The sequence below is a fragment of the Salvelinus alpinus genome, chromosome 28, assembly GCF_045679555.1.
Source record: "Salvelinus alpinus chromosome 28, SLU_Salpinus.1, whole genome shotgun sequence".
Taxonomy (NCBI): domain Eukaryota; kingdom Metazoa; phylum Chordata; class Actinopteri; order Salmoniformes; family Salmonidae; genus Salvelinus; species Salvelinus alpinus.
The window spans coordinates 13,001,086-13,022,625 of record NC_092113.1 but is presented as its reverse complement, the minus strand read 5'-3'; the positions used below and the strand labels follow the sequence as shown (position 1 = coordinate 13,022,625).

The 21,540-nt window shown below is 43.5% G+C and overlaps 1 protein-coding gene across 4 annotated transcripts in view; it reads left to right on the top strand.

Moving 5' to 3' along the window:
• Window positions 1-21,540, top strand: part of LOC139557213 (TOX high mobility group box family member 2-like) — a 135,653-nt gene that overhangs the window by 91,033 nt on the left and 23,080 nt on the right. For all 4 annotated transcript variants that reach the window (XM_071371721.1, XM_071371719.1, XM_071371718.1 and 1 more), the window contains one exon: window positions 9,188-9,448. In XM_071371721.1, coding sequence (XP_071227822.1) covers window positions 9,188-9,448 — 261 coding nt within the window. The remainder of the gene's footprint in view (window positions 1-9,187; window positions 9,449-21,540) is intronic.

Here is a 21,540-nt window from a genome sequence, read left to right as displayed (position 1 = left end):
GGCTGGTTCTGCTGATGCATAAAACCCAATGGAATTGTGTGTCAATTGAAAGCCTGGTGGATAGGTCACGTGCCCCAACGCACTGTCCTTTGTCATTTTGACCATCGTTCTGAAACACCCACTCGTTCTCGTTGCTGAGTGTCGTTTTTGTCCTCTCTCTGCTCAAGAGGCTATTCTTGGCTGCTGGATCTAGTCCTAGAATGTAATGTTGTGTTGTGTTTGAGTAGCCTATCTTCATCCAACTGTCGTCGTCCTATCTCTTTTTGAATTTTTTTATTTCACCTTTATTTAACCAGGTAGGCTAGTTGAGAACAAGTTCTCATTTGCAACTGCGACCTGGCCAAGATAAAGCATAGCAATTCAACACATACAACAACACAGAGTTACACATGGAATAAACAAAACATACAGTCAATAATACAGTAGAAAAATAAGTCTATATACAATGTGAGCAAATGAGGTGAGATAAGGGAGGTAAAGGCAAAAAAGACCATGGTGGTGAACTGTCGTCGTCCTATCTCTTTCTTCTTTCTTAGCTAGAGATGGCCGGACATCTTTGTTTATGCATCACCAGCTTCTGCAAATTGCTACAGCAAGGCCGACCTGTCGTTTTCTTGACGTGACATGTGGCTACTGGACTGGCTTTCAATAGATAGCCTATTCTTAGTAAAGGTAGAGTGTGTTTGATTAAGCAAATGGAATGCAGTATTTGAGTATACAGTACAATCAAAACAAAGCATTTAAATGTACATATAAGCTGTGGAATACTAGTGGATTTATCCAATATTTTTATTCAACATAGATATTAATCCATATAATCACAGGTGTTAGATTATCGCATATGTGGACAGCCTACATGTAGAATGGAACTGTAGAGAGGAGGAGTTGTGTAGTGTCCTCAGAGCTTTACAAGCATTTCTTTCTCCGCAAAAAAAAGAGAATACATTTCACCTTTCATGGGAGGGCGATGGTTGGGTAGCGAGGTTGAATTTTACATTTAGTTTTGACCCCTTCTGTTTTCTCCGCAGCCCGCAATGTCCTGAAAGACAGTAGATGTTTGAATTATTTATCTGTATTTGAACATATTGAACTTGTAATGTCCTTGTCCCACATTTTATCCTCAAGGGCATCCAACAGAGCTGTTAAAAGAATGGAAGGCCTGATTGTAAAATCGCCTCATTCAAATCTTCTAACATGAATCCTACATCAATTTACTTTAGTCTTGGAGAAGGAATTGTCTGAAATAAATGTAGTGGTATTTCGGATAAAAGCTGGATGAAATACAGGGGAAGCTTTAGCCATTTTAAGCATTTAAAAAGTGCTGAAGCCATAAAGGAAAAAAGCTAGCGTTTCGTAACGTCTTAGCAACATACACTGCATGACCAAAAGTATGTGGACACCTGCTTGTTGAACAGCTCATTCCAAAATCATGGACATTAATATGGTGTTGGTCCCCCCTTTGCTGCTGTAACAGCCTACACTCTTCTGGAAAGGCTTTCCACTAGATGTTGGAACATCGCTGCGGGAACTAATGCCATAAGAGCATTAGTCAGTTCGGGCACGGATGTTGGGTGATTGGGCCTGGCTCGCAGTCGGCATTCCAATTCATCCCAAAGGTGTTCGATGGGGTTGAGGTCAGGGATCTGTGCAGGCCAGTCAAGTTCTTCCACACTAATCTCGACAAACCATTTCTGTAATGACCTAATTTTGTGCACGTGGGCATTGTCATGCTGATACAGTAAAATGCCTGTTGCCACAAAGTTGGAAGCACAGAATCGTCTAGCATGTCATTGTATGTTGTAACATTTAGATTTCCCTTCACTGGATCTAAGGGGCCTAGCCCAAACCATGAAAAACAGCCCCAGACCAATATTCCTCCTCTACCAAACTTTACAGTTGGCACTATGCATTGGGGCAGGTAGCGTTCTCCAGGCATCCGCCTAACCCAGATTAGTCTGTCGGACTGCCAGATGGTGAAGCATGATTCATCACTCCAGAGAACGCGTTTCCACTGCTCCAGAGTCCAATCTGGCTTTAGAAGATGCTCATTCCAATGATACTTGCCTTATCCACCATTTTGACCACATCAAGCAGGAAAGTGAGAAGGGGAACTATACAGGTATGGTCATGTTAGACTTGCAGAAAGCTTTTGACACAGTGGACCATGATATTCTCCTGATGAAACTGAAATGCATGGGTCTAAATGATGTAACAGTGAATTGGTTTGGGTTTTATCTGACCAACAGAACACAAGTATGTAATGTTGGCGATGTTCTGTCAGAGGCCAAAGAAATATCCTGTGGAGTACCGCAGGGATCCATTTTAGGGCCTCTCTTATTTCTTATATACGTTAATGAAATGCCAAGTACAGTAAAGTGCTTTATGCTGATGACTCAGCCATACTGTTATCAGGGAAGGATACCGTTTACATAAAGGAAACCCTGAGTAAGGAATTGCATTTTGTTAGAGATTGGTTGACTGACAACAATTTGTCGCTACATTTGGGAAAAACTTTAGCGATTTTGTTTGCAACAAAACGTAGATTGCTTAGGGCTGACAAGATATGGGTAAACTATGCAGACAAGGAGATTGAATCTAAAACAAGTGTAACTTATTTTGGTGTGTCCCTAGATCAATCCCTATCTGGAGACCTGATTGCTGCTAAAATGCTAAAATTGAAATGATTGATATTTTAACATCTGTAACGGCTGTCGCTCTCCTCATCCTCGGAAGAGGTGAGGAGAGAAGGATCCTCAGACCAAAACGCAGGCTTTGGGAAATAAGCCATCTTTATTAAACAACGATGATGGCAAACACGAAACGAAACAAAACACTTTCAAACTACAAAATAACAAAACGACGTTGACGCAACCTGAACATAAACTTACATAACTAAACATAAACTTACATACAGGAAAACAGACGACATCGAAACGAAACGAAACAAACAAACGCTACAGTCCCATGTGGTACGAACAGACATACGGACACAGGAGACAATCACCCACAAACAAACAGTGAGAATGCCCTACCTAAATATGACTCTTGATTAGAGAAAAACGCAAACCACCTGCCTCTAATCAAGAGCCATACCAGGCAAACCAAAACCAACATAGAAACGAATAACATAGACTGCCCACCCAAAACACATGCCCTGACCATAAACACATAAAAACAACATAAAACAGGTCAGGACTGTTACAGTACCCCCCCCTCAAGATGCGCACGCCGGGCGCACAAGCACAAAGTCCAGGGGAGGGTCCGGGTGGGCAGTTGACCACGGTGGTGGTTCCGGCTCAGGACGCTGTCCCCATACCACCATAGTCCATCCTAACTTCCTCCCTCCAAGAATGTCCACCCTCTTTTGACCCCCACAAAATCCCCTTAACAACATATCTAATAAGGACAACACCGGGACAGAGAGATAAATCAAGACAGAGGGATAGATAAGAATATAGAAGTAGATAAAGATAGAGAGGGAGATCAGGATAGAGGGGCAACTCCGGACTGAAAGGCAGCTCCGGACAGAGAGACAGCTCTGGACTGATGGGCAGTTCTGGGTATCTAGCCTTTTCAGGCTGAAGGGCAGCTCATGGCTGACTGACGACTCTCGACGCTCATGGCAGGCTGACGGCTCTCGACGCTCATGGCAGGCTGACGGCTCTCGACGCTCATGGCAGGCTGACGGCTCTCGACGCTCATGGCAGGCTGACGGCTCTCGACGCTCATGGCAGGCTGACGGCTCTCGACGCTCATGGCAGGCTGACGGCTCTCGACGCTCATGGCAGGCTGACGGCTCTCGACGCTCATGGCGCTCTGACGGCTCTGGCTGCTCATGGCGCTCTGACGGCTCTGGCTGCTCATGGCGCTCTGACGGCTCTGGCTGCTCATGGCGCTCTGACGGCTCTGGCTGCTCATGGCGCTCTGACGGCTCTGGCTGCTCATGGCTCGCTGGCGGCTCTGGCAGATCCTGTCTGGTTGGCGGCTCTGGCAGATCCTGTCTGGTTGGCGGCTCTGGCAGATCCTGTCTGGTTGGCGGCTCTGGCAGATCCTGTCTGGTTGGCGGCTCTGGCAGATCCTGTCTGGTTGGCGGCTCTGGCAGATCCTGTCTGGTTGGCGGCTCTGGCAGATCCTGTCTGGTTGGCGGCTCTGGCAGATCCTGTCTGGCTGACGGCTCTAGCGGCTCCTGTCTGGCTGATGGCTCTAGCGGCTCCTGTCTGGCTGACGGCTCTGTAGGCTCATGGCAGACGGGCGGCTTTGCAGGCTCATGGCAGACGGGCGGCTTTGCAGGCTCCTGGCAGACGGATGGCTCAGACGGCGCTGGGGAGACGGATGGCTCAGATGGCGCTGGGGAGACGGATGGCTCAGATGGCGCTGGGGAGACGGATGGCTCAGATGGCGCTGGGGAGACGGATGGCTCAGATGGCGCTGGTGAGACGGATGGCTCTAGCCGGATACGGCGCACTGTAGACCTGGTGCGTGGTGCCGGAACTGGAGGCACCGTGCTAATGATAAGCACCTCCCTACTAGTGCGGGGAGCAGGGACAGGGCACACTGTATTCTCAAAGCCTACTCTACCCCTGATGCGTGGTACCGGCACTGGTGACGCCGGGCTGAGGACAAGCACATCAGGATTAGTAGGGGGAGAATATACAGTGTGTACAGGGCTCTGGAGACGCACTGGTAGCTTAGTGCGTGGGGCCGGAACTGGAGGCACCGGGCTAGATACACGCACTACAGGGAGAGTGCGTGGAGGAGGAACAGGGCTCAGGATACGCACTGGTAGCCTAGTGCGTAGTGTAGACACTGTAGGTACTAGGCTGGGGCGGGGAGGTGGTGCCGGAAATACCGGACCGTGGAGGCGTACTGGCACTCTTGAGCATTGAGCTTGCCCAACCTTACCTGGTTGAATACTCCCGGTTGCCCGACCAGTGCGGGGAGGTGGAATAACCCGCACCGGGCTATGTAGGCGAACCGGGGAAACCATGCGTAAGGCAGGTGCCATGTATGCCGGCCCGAGGAGACGCACTGGAGACCAGACGCGTTGAGCCGGCCTCATGACACCTGGCTCAATGCCCAATCTAGCCCTACCAGTGCGGGGAGGTGGAATAACCCGCACCGGGCTATGCACACGTACAGGAGACACCGTGCGCTCTACTGCGTAACACGGTGTCTGCCCGTACTCCCGCTCTCCACGGTTAGCCTGGGAAGTGGGCGCAGGTCTCCTACCTGCCCTTGGCCCACAACCCCTTAGCCCCCCCCCAAGAAATTTTTGGGAGTTACTCACGGGCTTTTCGGGCTTCCGTGCAAGACGCGTCCCCTCATAACTCCGGTTCTTCAACCCAGTAGCCTCTGCTCTCCTCAGTGCCTCCACCTGTTCCCATGGGAGGCGATCCCTTCCAGCCAGGATCTCCTCCCATGTGTAGCAACCTTTACCGTCCAATACATCGTCCCAAGTCCATTCCTCCTTCTTTCGCTGTCCCTTACTCCGTTTACACCGCTGCTTGGCTCTGGATAGGTGGGTGGTTCTGTAACGGCGTTCCTCTCTCTCTTCATAAGAAGAGGAGGAGTAGTGATCGAACCAAGGCGCAGCGGGTTGTGAATACATGATGATTTTTATTTTAAATAAACAAAACGAACAAACACGAAAACGAACTATACTTGAAAATGATACAAAATAACAAAACGAAAGTAGACAGACCTGAACAACGAACTTACATACAACGTGAAGAACGAAATGAACAGGAACAGACTACATAAATGAACAAACCGTAAACAGTCCCGTATGGTGCAAACATCGACACAGACACAGGAGACAACCACCCACCAACAAACCTTGTGAACAGCCTACCTAAATATGACTCTTGATTAGAGAAAAACGCAAACCACCTGCCTCTAATCAAGAGCCATACCAGGCAAACCAAAACCAACATAGAAACGAATAACATAGACTGCCCACCCAAAACACATGCCCTGACCATAAACACATAAAAACAACATAAAACAGGTCAGGACTGTTACAACATCAAAGTTAAGAAACTGCTTGTCTCAACCTTGATTCAGTGTCGTTTTGATTATGCTGCTCTGCTTGGTATAGTGGGCTATCAAAAAAGCTGAAAAAGAGAATGCAGGTCATGCAAAATAATGTTATCAGGTATATGGTGAATGTCCCCCCTAGGAACCACATAGGGGTACAGGACTTCCGGGAGGTGGGCATGTTGCCTTTGGAGTCCAGAGTGAACCAACTTAAACGTAATCATTATGTTTGACATCTTAAATGATCGTGCCCCAGGTTATATGAAGAACCACATTGATATTGTCTATAACCAACACAGTTACAATACCAGATCTAGTGTTATGTCTTGTAAAATCCCAAGAGTAAACTACTGCGAGGAGCATGTTTTTCTATACAGGCATTTGTCTATGGAATAGCCTTCCCTTGGAGATCAAGCAAAGAAAAAGTAAAAATAGCTTTAAAAAGCAGTCGAAGGTTTTCATTTGGACAAGGTTGTATAAGTAAGAGAAACCACTCCACTGCCCCTTGTGCCCCCTACGGCTGGTCAGGTGTATTTATTTGAATGATATGCATGATGTGCAATGGATAGATTGTTTTAATTTGAAATTAATATGGTTGATTTTTAAGGTTAGCGAGAAGTGCAGAGAATTGTGCCACTTTTTAGGATGTCAATATAAATGAATGTATTTATGGTTGTTTGTAATTTTGTCTTGCCTTTTAATCATTATATGTGTTATTGTTTTTACCATCGAGGACCACTTTGGAAAAACAAGCATTTTAATTAATACTTTCAAGTGATATCCTCTGGTTCCACATTGTACATTTTGTTGTATATGTCTGTTACCCAAAATAAATGTAATTCAATTACGGCGAGCTTTACACCACTCAAGCCGATGCTTGGCATTGGGCATGGTGATCTTAGCCTTGTGTGCGGCTGCTCGGCCATGGAAACCCATTTCATGAAGCTTCCGATGACAGTTATTGTGCTGACGTTGCTTCCAGAGGCAGTTTGGAACTCGATAGTGAGTGTTTCAACCGAGGACAGACAATTTTTACACTCTACATGCCGTTGTTACTCCGAGACATTTCCACTTCACAATAATAGCACTTACAGTGATTTGACGAACTGAAATTTGACGAACTGACTTGTTGTTAGTTCGTGACGGTGCCACGTTCCTGTGACGGTGCCACGTTGAAAGTCACTGAGCTCTTCAGTAAGGTCATTCTACTGCCAATGTTTGTCTATGGAGATTGCATGGCTGTTTGCTCGATTTTACTGGTGTGACTGAAATAGCCAATTCCACTAATTTGAAGGGGTGTCCACATACTTTTGTATATATAGTGTAACAGTCAATAAATGTATCCTAGATACAAGTATCTCATTCATACTTGATGTCATAAAGTGTCTTAATAACAGCTGTTCTTTCATTGTTGTGCACATGTTCAAATACACAGTAAACTACCTCATATTACTGTATAGCCAAGTTATGACAAACCATACAGAATCCCATACAGTATCCCTTCAATACCATTGGTAGGTTCATTCAGAGAATAAAATAGGACTGATTAGAGCCAGATAAATGACTTTCTGCAGTAATCTAATAATGGTGTTCCCAAATTACAAATTATGAAAATACTTGCTAAGTGACATATTTGGCTTTTTTTCAAGAAATCCTTATATATTACAATAATATGCTATATTTATCTCGCTCATTAGACAAAACTGTAGTAGCACAGTCCTTGAAAGTGTTTTGAGAAGTGCAATTCCGATGGACAAAGTAGAAAATAAATACGGGTTGTCATTAACCTGTTTTGTGGGAACACGAGCTCTCACTGAAGTTGAATACAATAGTAATTATAGTATTGTGTTATAAGTCCATACACACGTAAAGTGTATGTTATGAAAACATCAAGAGAAAAAAACAGCCTTTTATCTTGGTTCCATGCACCAACACAGCCTGTTGGACCATGCTTTATTTTCCTCAGTATTTCTTTCCATTTGTTTGCTAAAAGTATTTGTTTGCAAGATAAATGGCTTCTCTGGCAGGCGAGGTGACGGCCTACACGAAGATGATATTGAATTGATTTCTGAAATGTTGCAGAACGGACTGCTTGATGTGTACCCCGAGACATGAATCATAAAAATTCTATTAAAAAGCTCTTGAATGGCTGACACTGGAATACTATTTGTGATGATTAATTTTCCCCAGTCATTATAAAGGGAGTCAGCATCAGATTGCCTCTGACAAAATTGCTTTTCATTCCCTGGTGAATACCCTCAGTGTGCTTTTGAGAGTGCAAAACCATATTTCTCAGCATAATATTATGTCAAGATGGCCCTTGAAGATACCACAGTGAGGCTTCCTCCTCTACCACCTGATTTGCATATGCAGAATCATGAGAACGTTTTTCACCTTGTTCTGATAGAGGGAGAGAAGAGGTATTTAGTCACCTTAAATACAACTCATGACGTCACGACTGTCATGGAGATTTAGTTAATTCCATCTCAACCAAATTCAGTTCAGGAATTTGATTGAAATCCCATTATTAATCAGAACATTGAGAAATGTTAGTCAATGTGAGTATCTTTAATTCAAAGAGTTAAAGTAATTGACCCAACCCTGGTGTTTGTTGCCAGTGCTTCATGAGTAAAGATTTGTTTGGCTTATTGATTAATAAGCCATTCATCTTCAACAGACATTGAAGTAAATTATTTTCATCATCACAAACAGATTTCTTTGTTTGTACATGCTCCTGCATTCTGGACTGACACTGAGGCCCCCTAGTCAGAGAGAGCTTTACATCATTCTGCATTATAACATGCACTAGGATTGATTTCAAAAGCTGAGTGAGCAAATTAGTATTGGTTATTAAAGTAGGATTTGTATATTAATGTCTTCCTACGTAGAGAAGCATACGCAGTTGTGGTTTCAGGTGAATTCATTGTCGTTTAATCTCCTAATAGATGAATAATTTGTGGCATCGTGAACGATGGCATTTGTTGATATATTTTACTTCAATATCTCAACTCCTACGCTCTACACATCACTCCTTTTACCGTAAGAACTCGAGTTAGCAAGGTTTCCAATGTGTTCATCACAAATGGAAAATAAACTGAAAATGTGAACCTTGAACTTGAAACTCATCCCATCACCTTGTCTCCCCTCTCAGAACTACTCCAGTCAGGGCCGAGGAAGCAACAGCGGAGGAGGAGGGGATGAAGACTACGAGATCCCCCCCATTACGCCCCCCAACCACGCTGATCCTTCTCTTCTGCACCTTATGGACCCCGAGTCAGGTTACACCTTTCACTCGCTGCCCCACAACGGCCTGCTCAACCCCTACTCCTACCCGGAGCTGCCCGCAGCCCTCATGATGTCCAACATGCTGAGCCAAGATAGCCATCTTCTCTCGGGGCATACCATGCACTCGGTAAGATACACCAGTTACAGTCTTTCTCCTCTTCTGTCTCTTCCTCTTCCTCCTCCTCACTCATCCAGAGCTGCAGTTTGGTTTATGTATATCGTCATGGAACGTTTGCTAACACTTTACTTAAAGCCTGCAGGTATAACACATTATGATGCAGTTATAATGCATTGCAAGACTTGTTATGAGCATGTATGATCATTTAATTGGTTGTTTTGTCGTCGTTGGACTGTTGTTAGGGTTGATATGAAGGTATAACCAGTATTTGTTTGCCAATGCAGAGTAAGATTCAATTCAATGTTATGTTAATTACCACATATTTTCAGTGTGGCTTCATAAGGGACATGTTCTGCTTTTAGAACAGGGAAACACGCTTGTTTCAATTAGCAGCACTCTAACAGGCCTATTACAGAGTGTGGAACAAAAGCTTATGGAGACCCCAGCAGACACATGCAACAATTTTGCTTTACACATGATGCTTTTTAACTCCCAGACCTTTGCGACAGACTCCTTCATGTCTATTCAAATCGTCAAACTCAAAAGATTTGATTGGCTCAAAGTGAGCACAGAAAGAGAGAAACGAGCTGTGCGGTGCACATTTTCATTCACTCTCTTATAGACAAAGCGAAAAAGAGGGTCTTGGAGGAGAAAGGGTTCTCCCTTGTCAGCTACTTTTCTCTTTCATAAGGATGCCGAGGACCTCCATTCCAACGCCAGTAAGCGACTATTTCATGTGTTAAACATGGTTCACACTGAACATGCAAACACCCCTGGCGTACACATCCAAGTTTTTTAATCATGGAATCGAACGAGATGAATTATAGATGACCTGCGTGTGAATAATTCAGTTTTATATACTTTCATCTGACACAAATATAACTTTTAGCTTATAAATATTCATGGTTTAATGTGAGCATCCGTGGCATTTATCCTTGGTTTAATCAGGTCTTATGAGATTTTGGAATCAAAGTGCCTATGTTGTACATTTTATGTGTGTGGCAGAGACTGGGCTTAAGTCACTGTGTTGAACATACCAGTAAGCTGAATATGGGTGGTATAGTGATATATAGTAGGCTACGTATTGTGTTTTTTGGCGTTTATTTCTTTAGTTATACATTTACCAGTGGTTAGAAAATGCTCGAGCTACTATTTGTCATAGCAAAGACAGCATTAATTGACACAATTGGAATGAGGCATGCATGGGTGCGTGTTCATGTGCATGCCATGCGTATGTGCTTATGCGCACAAACATAGACATTTACATATGGGAGAAAGCAGCTCCCCTTTCCTACTTGGTGTATTAGGCCAATAACTTTTCTTTGAGAAAGAGAGTCCTGGTTTATTAACAGCTTTTGTTTCACCTTTGCAATAATTTATTTTCAAATAGTCCTTCAGGGTAATGTTCCATTTTCTTATTTCACACCCCCTATTCTCATAAATGAATCGTCATCGCCATAAATCACTGCACAAACAGAGACTTGCACACACCGTGAACGGTCCAAAGATTTATGTAACACATTCATGTTTTCCACTTCCTCATTTTAGTACTACTCTGCTGGAGCCTGGCTAATAATAGTGACTATTAATATTTCCTGTTGCCTAGCAACCTGAGCAAGTAATAGCTTACTCTGGAAAAATAGATGACCGATAAGGAAAAAAATGTAATTCATTTATTATCTCTGGGGACAAGAGGAGCTTATTTCTCAGGCAGAGGCATAGAAATGTATAGCATGAAATATCTTAAAGGAATTGAAGATGAGGATGTTTCATTTGACGTTTTTCCTATGATGTCAATGAACCTTAATTTCATGCCAATAAAGGCATAATTGACAGATGAAATTCATATTTTTGTCATAGCCACAGCACGGTATTTGTGTTTCAGGAACATACTGTGTTGAAAAAGGCAGAAAGTATGGTTTTTGCAACGTGGGGTAATGCAAAACATAAAGGTTTCCTTAGTATTCAATGAAGGCATATGCTGATCATTATTATTATTATTAAAGTGAAGCATTATAATTCAGTGTCAAGTGTTTTTTTCATTGCAGCTGTACTGTAACAATAAGAAAATGAGTTGATTCAACAGCAATGCCTCAAGCATACAGTTCATATCAGCAATGATAACTATCCTACCGGGTATGTAAACTCCTTTACAAATACAGAACTACAAGCTCAGCTGGAGCAATAGACATTGCTCATCTCTGGGGATGATGTTGCTGGTTTGTGTACAACATTTAGCCTAAGGCTAAAGCTCAGGAAACTTCTCTCTGCTTTAGGATTCTCCATGCATCTCATGGTCTCACATAGCAAGCAGTTTTAACGAGATAGTTCAGGGAAATTACATACTCTTAATATGTGTTGTCTAACCTTGAAAGCAGTCTTTAGGACAAGGAGTGACCGCAATCCTTTTGCTTTTGTTAAACTAGCCACTGTTTATAAATGTGTACGTTTGCTGAACTATCCCTTTAAGGCACATGTGTCAAACACATTCCGCGGAGGGCTCAGTGTCTGCGGGTTTTCGCTCCTCCCTTGTACTTGATTGGTGAATTAAGGTCACTAATTAGTAAGGAACTCCCCTCGCCTGGTTGTCTAGGGCGTAATTGAAAGGGAAAAAAACAAAACCAACAGACACAAAAATAACTAAACCCGTGGAATGAGTTTGACATCCCAGATTTAAGGCATTACAGTATTGTCAGCAGTTGATCTGACCATGAGCATCAACATAATTTTAGAAATAGACATAGTCATATAAGCCCACTTGTTCATTTCTTATCATGAGATGTCTCAAATATATTTTTTTTATTACTGAGAGCAGTGTCACAAATATCCCAAATCTCTGATCACTGGTGGAGCACATGATAATACCCTTCCACTCATTTTTTTCTATGAATTAATCTCATCTTTGACAGGCTCCGCCCTCTGTTCATTCTGACTGCCCAGAAGGCTAAATAATTAGCTGCTAATTCACAGGATGATCTGCAGGAGATGGGATAATGGGCTGAAGCAACTAAATGTTGATACGATATGTAGCTTTCGACTTGGATATGAAAGTAGTAGTATTTTTTACGATAGTTAAATGAAATTCGTATTTACGTCAAGCTACTGTATGTTTCATCTGAGACTTTGAATCTTAGCCTGCCTTTCTACGATGCATTTGTATGTAGTAGCTGACAACAAACTCTGCCTTTGTTGCTAATTACAATAATCACATATCACAGCTAGCAAAATAAGTTTCCAAAACATGAGGGAATGGTTTGGATATTTTATCGTTAATTAGAAGTTTACGGTGGCTTGTTATCGGTAAAGTCAGCAGCCCACTACTCATTTGGCTGATGTGCTTTCCAGTGGTCAGATGGCAGTAGCCGACACTACTTATAGAGTAAAGGCTATCGACATGGTTCCAATATCAGCTTACAGTGGTGTACTGCCTCATAGCCATCAGTGGTCCGATAGGTGTTTGCTAGCTGGATAGTGTTATAGGAGAAAGTGTGATGTTCTAGAAATGTTCTGACCCCCCTGCCCAAAAAACTCTGTTATCTAAGGGCAGATGGACACAAAGTTTGAATGGGACATTGAACAATGCTTAATTTCTAAGCTTGATGGAGTGCTCATTATGTCTGCATGGAGAATCCCTATCACTGTCAACGTTGCTTTCTCCTCAGTGTGCCACTGTTGGGGGCGTCATGTTTGACTGGCCACCAGATCCCCGAGCCTGGATCGTCTGGCTTATGTTTGCAAGAAAAAGAGGAGGGAATTATTTGAAAAAGAGGAGGGAATCCTCCACTCTCAATAAGAGTGGAGGATGGGGACAGGCACAGTGCCGAGGGGGACGCCGGGACGTTTAAATATTAAAACTGAACGCCAGCCGACGTTTCTTTTCAAGCATAATGAGGGTGGTTTGGGGAACTGCCCACCGCCACAAAAGCTCAGTCAAATCTGCAAGTTAATGTAGAACTCACATTATCCGAATTAGGGGATTTGTTCAATCTAGTTAAACATGTGGAGCTACATAACTATTTTTGGCAGGGTGCATCTGTCATTAGACCACAGGCTGCATGTATTCAGGAATCTCTGTTGTCTAAATACTTTAAATTTGGGTTATTGTTAGACTATGAATAGTGTCTAGTTGGCATTACTGTTGTGATGCAAAGCAAATGTTATTTTCAGACTGTTTAAGGCCATACTTGCTTTATCAATATAAAAAATTGTTGACTATGCTGCTATCCAATAATAACACACTGAAGGGATAGTTCATCCTTATTAGAAAATGTGTTTCAAATCAAATCAAATCAAATTTTATTAGTCACATACACATGGTTAGCAGATGTTAATGCGAGTGTAGCGAAATGCTTGTGCTTCTAGTTCCGACAATGCAGTAATAACCAACAGTAATCTAACCTAACAATTCCACACTACTACCTTACACACACACACAAGTGTAAAGGGATAAAGAATATGTACATAAAGATATATGGATGAGTGGTGGTACAGAACGGCATGGCAGATGCAGTAGATGGTATAGAGTACGGTATATACATATGAGATGAGTACTGTAGGGTATGTAAACATAAAGTGGCATAGTTTAAAGTGGCTAGTGGTACATGTATTGCATAAAGATGGCAAGATGCAGTAGATGATATAGAGTACAGTATATATACATATGAGATGGGTAATGTAGGGTATGTAAACATTGTATTAAGTGGCATTGCTTAAAGTGGCTAGTGGTACATTTTTACATAATTTCCATCAATTCCCATTTTTAAAGTGGCTGGAGTTGAGTCAGTATGTTGGCAGCGGCCGCTAAATGTTAGTGGTGGCTGTTTAACAGTCTGATGGCCTTGAGATAGAAGCTGTTTTTCAGTCTCTCGGTCCCTGCTTTGATGCACCTGTACTGACCTCGCCTTCTGGATGATAGCGGGGTGAACAGGCAGTGGCTTGGGTGGTTGTTGTCCTTGATGATCTTTATGGCCTTCCTGTGACATCGGGTGGTGTAGGTGTCCTGGAGGGCAGGTAGTTTGCCCCTGGTGATGCGTTCTGCAGACCTCACTACCCTCTGGAGAGCCTTACGGTTGTGGGCGGAGCAGTTGCCGTACCAGGCGGTGATACAGCCCGACAGGATGCTCTCGATTGTGCATCTGTAGAAGTTTGTGAGTGCTTTTGGTGACAAGCCGAATTTCTTCAGCCTCCTGAGGTTGAAGAGGCGCTGCTGCGCCTTCTTCACAACGCTGTCTGTGTGGGTGGACCAGTTCAGTTTGTCCGTGATGTGTACACCGAGGAACTTAAAACTTTCCACCTTCTCCACTACTGACCCGTCGATGTGGATAGGGGGGTGCTCCCTCTGCTGTTTCCTGAAGTCCACAATCATCTCCTTTGTTTTGTTGACGTTGAGTATGAGGTTATTTTCCTGACACCACACTCCGAGGGCCCTCACCTCCTCCCTGTAGGCCGTCTCGTCGTTGTTGGTGATCAAGCCTACCACTGTAGTGTCATCCGCAAACTTGATGATTGAGTTGGAGGCGTGCATGGCCACGCAGTCGTGGGTGAACAGGGAGTACAGGAGAGGGCTCAGAACGCACCCTTGTGGGGCCCCAGTGTTGAGGATCAGCGGGGTGGAGATGTTGTTACCTACCCTCACCACCTGGGGGCGGCCCGTCAGGAAGTCCAGGACCCAGTTGCACAGGGCGGGGTCGAGACCCAGGGTCTCGAGCTTGATGACGAGTTTGGAGGGTACTATGGTGTTAAATGCTGAGCTGTAATCGATGAACAGCATTCTCACATGGGTATTCCTCTTGTCCAGATGGGTTAGGGCAGTGTGCAGTGTGGTTGCGATTGCGTCGTCTGTGGACCTATTGGGTCGGTAAGCAAATTGGAGTGGGTCTAGGGTGTCCGGTAGGGTGGAGGTGATATGGTCCTTGACTAGTCTCTCAAAGCACTTCATGATGACGGAAGTGAGTGCTACGGGGCGGTAGTCGTTTAGCTCAGTTACCTTAGCTTTCTTGGGAACAGGAACAATGGTGGCCCTCTTGAAGCATGTGGGAACAGCAGACTGGGATAAGGATTGATTGAATATGTCCGTAAACACACCAGCCAGCTGGTCTGCGCATGCTCTGAGGACGCGGCTGGGAATGCCGTCTGGGCCTGCAGCCTTGCGAGGGTTAACACGTTTAAATGTTTTACTCACCTCGGCTGCAGTGAAGGAGAGCCCGCAGGTTTTGGTAGGGGGCCGTGTCAGTGGCACTGTATTGTCCTCAAAGCGGGCAAAAAAGTTGTTTAGCCTGTCTGGGAGCAAGACATCCTGGTCCTCGACGGGGCGGATTTTCTTTTTGTAATCCGTGATTGACTGTAGACCCTGCCACATACCTCTTGTGTCTGAGCTGTTGAATTTCGACTCGATTTTGTCTCTGTACTGAGACTTGGCCTGTTTGATTGCCTTGCGGAGAGAATAGCTACACTGTTTGTATTCGGTCATGCTTCCGGTCACCTTGCCCTGGTTAAAAGCAGTGGTTCGCGCTTTCAGTTTCACGCGAATGCTGCCGTCAATCCACGGTTTCTGGTTTGGGAATGTTTTTATCGTTGCTGTGGGTACGACATCGTCAATGCACTTCCTAATGAACTCGCTCACCGAATCAGCATATTCGTCAATATTGTTGTTGGACGCGATGCGGAACATATTCCAATCTGCGTGATCGAAGCAGTCTTGAAGCGTGGATTCAGATTGGTCGGACCAGCGTTGAACAGACCTGAGCGCGGGAGCTTGTTGTTTGAGTTTTTGTTTGTAGGCTGGAATCAACAAAATGGAGTCGTGGTCAGCTTTTCCGAAAGGGGGGCGGGGGAGGGCCTTATAAGCGTCGCGGAAATTAGTATAACAATGGTCTAGTGTTTTTCCAGCCCTGGTAGCACAATCGATATGCTGATAGAATTTAGGGAGTTTTGTTTTTAGATTAGCCTTGTTAAAATCCCCAGCTACGATGAATGCAGCCTCAGGGTGTGTGGTTTCCAGTTTACAAAGAGTCAGATAAAGTTCGTTCAGGGCCATCGATGTGTCTGCTTGGGGGGGAATGTATACGGCTGTGATTATGATTGACGAGAATTCCCTTGGTAGATAATGCGGTCGACATTTGATTGTGAGGAGTTCTAGATCAGGTGAACAGAACGACTTGAGTTCTTGTGTGTTGTTATGATGATCACACCACTTCTCGTTAATCATAAGGCATACCCCCCCGCCCCTCTTCTTACCGGAAAGATGTTTGTTTCTGTCGGCGCGATGCATGAAGAAACCAGCTGGCTGCACCGACTCCGTTAGCGTCCCTTGAGTTAGCCATGTTTCCGTGAAGCAGAGCACATTGCAATCCCTGATGTCTCTCTGGAATGCTACCCGTGCTCGGATTTCATCAACCTTATTGTCAAGAGACTGGACATTGGCGAGTAGTATGCTAGGGAGTGGAGCGCGATGTGCCCGTCTCCGAAGCCTGACCACGAGACCGCCACGTTTTCCCCTTTTTCGGCGTCGCACAGGGTCGCCGGCTGGGATCAGATCCATTGTATTGTGTGGAAGGCAAAACACTGGATCCGTTTCGGGAAAGTCATATTCCTGGTAGGAACGATGATGAGTTGACGTTAATCGTATATTCAGTAGTTCCTCCCGACTGTATGTAATGAAACCTAAGATTACCCGGGGTACCGATGTAAGAAATAACACGTAAAAAAACAAAATACTGCATATTTTCCAAGGAACACGAAGCGAGGCAGCCATCTCTTTTCGGCGCCGGAAGCCTGATAAGTCTATGTACTTATCAGGAAGTCTATGTACTCTATGTTACATGTTTTAAATGACATGTCCAAGTATGGATTATTGCCTCCTTGTCCATAGACTCCGTTCAGGGTAAGGGACCAATAAACAATTCCTACATTTGGATGAACTATCACTTTAATCATGTGGGATGTTTTACTGGTACTTCTAGATTTTCTTTATAACCCGTTTTAGATCGACACAAAGTGTTAGTTTTGAAACTGTCTGTGGTTGTTTGTGTGTGTTTTCGGCATACATTTTAGTCAGACTCACTGAATGTTAGCTTAACTTAATTTAATCTGTTAAAGGAAATGTGTATTGCATCACTTGGCATTTAGGACATAGACCGGGGCATAGACAGCGAGAAAAACAACACAACCATTTTAAAAGCAGCAACACAAAAAGTGTATCGATGGCTGCAGTTATTGACATAATCATAGTACATGGAAGGTGAATCAAATGTTGAACAAGGTCAGAATTAGCCAGTCACATATTATACAAATCAGTATCTGATCTTAAAAACATGAATGGTCATATTCAAACAGCATAACCTCAAGATGAATAATAATGATTACATATGGGGCTAAAATTGACGATTTCTGCTGTTTGAATTGAAGTTAGCAATGAAGTTCCATTCCAGACAGTCTGGGCAGGCCTGAGACACATCAAATATGACCTGCCTGCACTGTTGCCTTCAACTGGAACATATATGACATCTTGTTTCGCTTTCACAGGAACTCAATAATAGTCAGGGCACTATGATTCACTTTGAATAAAAACAAATATGTTATTAAAGAAAGTGTTTAACAAAAGTAAAGCTTTGCTTTGGATGCTTATGCATGGATGAGAGTAAAGAAATTAAGAAGTGTATTAAAGGATTAAACATTAAAAACAAATGAGCATTCATTGGAGCCATGAATATTCATGCTGCTAATTCAAATAACCTTAGGCGACTGTTAAGACGAATGAATATTTAAAACAGCATGGTCGTAGAGTTTTTGTAACATTGCATTAGCTGACTTTCTGAGATTATGTACAAGAGTAAACAATTGAATCTGGAGAACCACTTTTTATCCTGATGAAAATAGTTCTGCTTTTTCATGTTGCAGTACATATTAGTTCCAGTACAGTAAAGTACTCTTAAGGTAAGATTTTATCATGGAGAGAAGAAGCACAAAAGGGAGAAGCATACTCACTATTTAGTATAACTAACATACACCTAGTACAATTATAATACCAGTATCCAGCAATCAAGAGCTGAGGGAAGGAAGCGATTTACCAAATTGATACGCACCCCAGAGAGTGAGTAGGAAGGGCACTGACAGACTACACAGACTGAACATGTTGCTTTTCCATGCTAGTCTGAAGAGGGGAACCTGCTTACAGTACACACATACAGTGGGACACAAAGCCCACTTAAAAGGGGCTTGCCATTTCCTTTGAAATGCTAATTAAGCCCAGCACACAACAAGCCATTATTATAGTCATTTGTTTAAATTAAACGCTCTGTGATTCTACAATAGCAGCCGCGGCCCCGCGCACGGGGAAGCTATCACTCTCACCCAGGGAGCGACTGGGGTTTGGGTTAGACAGTCAGTCCGCAGGATTAGGCCTTACTACCTGCTTTCGCCAGCAGTAGCGCTCGCTCAACACAGCTGCTGTAGGCCTACAAGCAAGAGAGGGTGTAGCATACATACTGTAGGACTACTGTACAACCAGTGACACTTTATTTGAAAGGGCTTCATAACGACGACTTCATAACACATTCAGTGCATGAGCAGTTCTTCATGCCAACGACCGCAAGTTAATATTTACACGATGTCACGTGTCGTCCTTTGGGGCGTGAACACAATAGGGCCTACACAATTTACTTGACTTATTTCTGTTGTGGAATTGATTGAATGTTATTTCAAAGCATAAGTGAAGTTTATTGAGAATAATAGGCCTGAACACGGAGCGCTGCTCATTGTCTTGTCCTCCTTTTCTATTTCTTTAAATCGTGTTTGAAGGGGATCCAAATAAATGGTGCTGTGCTGCAAGTGAATTTGACACACATTTTTCATCTAGTCTTTTCGTATGAGACAGTGCACGTCAGCAGCCAAACAAAGCCTGTTGCGCCGACAACACCCCTCCCCCTCCTGACAATTAGTCATTTGTTATGTTTACACACCATCTCTGTACCATCTCATTGAGGGGCGCAGAGAGAAAGAGGAATGAGTCGTACTGGCAGAGCATGTTGCATAAGGTATGCACATGGAGGAGATTATAGTTTTGACTAAGCTCACTGATGCTCTTCGCAGGAGCGGAAAGAAGTTGGAAAATAACCCCTGACTTTAATTAATGGGTACGGCAGCAACTAAAGTCAGCTAGGCTTTCTGCAGCAGCAGGTAGTAGCAAGCAGTTAGCTCCTATACAGCCATAAGCCAAGCCAAGTTGATTAGGGATACCGGGAGACCTCATCGTTTGCACTGTTATCGGAATGTATGGTTCACTAAAAAATATGCGTCCCTTTATGAACTTATAGACATCTAACCTTTTAAATGCATTATGAGCTTAGTCAATGTTTCCCCTATATTCATTTTAAAAATGGCATGGCATGGGGCCACCATTGATTTTATTATAATGTTTGAGTCACTGAGATAGCATAAGAGCACGACCTAAGCCATGGCATATTGTGTAGAATTGCAGGCAATTTGCTTTAAAATAACAACATATTGTCTCTGCGGCCAAGAGTAGGGCATTAAGAAAATTTATCCACCCTACTCCCCCCGCTAGCTTTGCCACCACTGATGAAAAATATCCCAGGGGAAACAGCTGGCTTACCCTGTCAAAACCTGAAATGTATGGTTGTAGTACTCCATTGTTTATTTATGTTTTTAATGTAATTTGAGTCAAAACACCACAATGCATAGCTTCATGTTGATCTCATGGAGTGTAGTTAAGAGTAGTTACATTTGAATTGAAGGGTAGTTACAGCGGTACTGTAAGAGTAGTTACCTAACCCCACTCCTCTATTTGCCAAACAAAGTGTCAGGGTCAGGCTGGTGAAATTACATATTGTGCCTTTAAAGTGTTAAGGCAGATATGCTATGTCAATATGCATCAGAATATTGCTCTGAAGTGTTTTTCCTTTCTTTTTCCAATAGAAAATGAAAGTTTGATTGATATCAACAGGTTGTGGCCCTGTGATGCCTCTGTTGCCTGACATTCTGTTGGCGGCCATCTCTCCTGCTGGTCTGATGTTTACAGAGAAACATAGTAAATGACCATTAAAGGGTGGGAATTTTTCCATCAGGCTGTTGCTATGGAAATAAACCATTAGTGTTTGATTAATAGTTCATGTTTGAGTAATAGTTGTATCTTCTTGTATTGCCTCTCGGTCTGCAAAGCCCCATTCACAGTGTCAGATAGAAAACAAAGAAAATATAAATATCATCCAAATCAACTCAGGTTTTTTGACTTTTTGGGACTCAATGCTGTTTTCAGGTCTCTCCAGAGATGTTTGATCGGGTTCAAGTCCGGGCTCTGGCTGGGCCACTCAAGGACATTCAGAGACTTGTCCCGAAGCCACTCCTGCGTTGTCTTGGCTGTGTGCTTAGGGTCGTTGTCCTGTTGGAAGGATCTCTCTGTACTTTGCTCCGTTCATCTTTTCTAGTCTCCCAGAACCTGCCGCTGAAAAACATCCCTGCAGACAGGTGTGTGCCTTTCCAAATCATGTCCAATTAATTGAATTTACCACAGCTGGACTCCAATCAAGTTGTAGAAACATCTCAATGATGGTTAATGGAAACAGGATGCACCTGAGTTCAATTTCGAGTCTCATAGCAAAGGGTCTGAATACTAATGTCAATAAGTTATTTCTGTTTTTTATTTTTAATACATTTGCTAACATTTATAAAAACCTGTTTTCACTTTGTCATTATGGGGTATTGTGTGTAGATTGATGAGGGAAAAAAGTAATTAAATCCCTTTTAGAATAAGGCTGTAACGTAACAAAATAGGGGAAAAGTCAAGGGGTCTGAATACTTTCCAGATCCACTGTAGGCCTACCTGGATGGAAAATGAGCATTTAATTCCCCCACCTCTAAATAACACGGTTGTGCTACAGAAACCCACTGGGGCCAATTAGAACGTGAGCAGAGTCAGGAAGTGCGTGGCAGATGCTTTGCCACTCTTTATGAAGAGCCAACCTCCAGGGGCCTCTCCAACAGCTCGTTAGCAAAGTGTTAATGTAATTAGTTTTCACTTAGGACTGTTTTCACCACATTATCTAATACGAGGGTTCAGCAATTTGTGCTTAGTTAGGTCCACT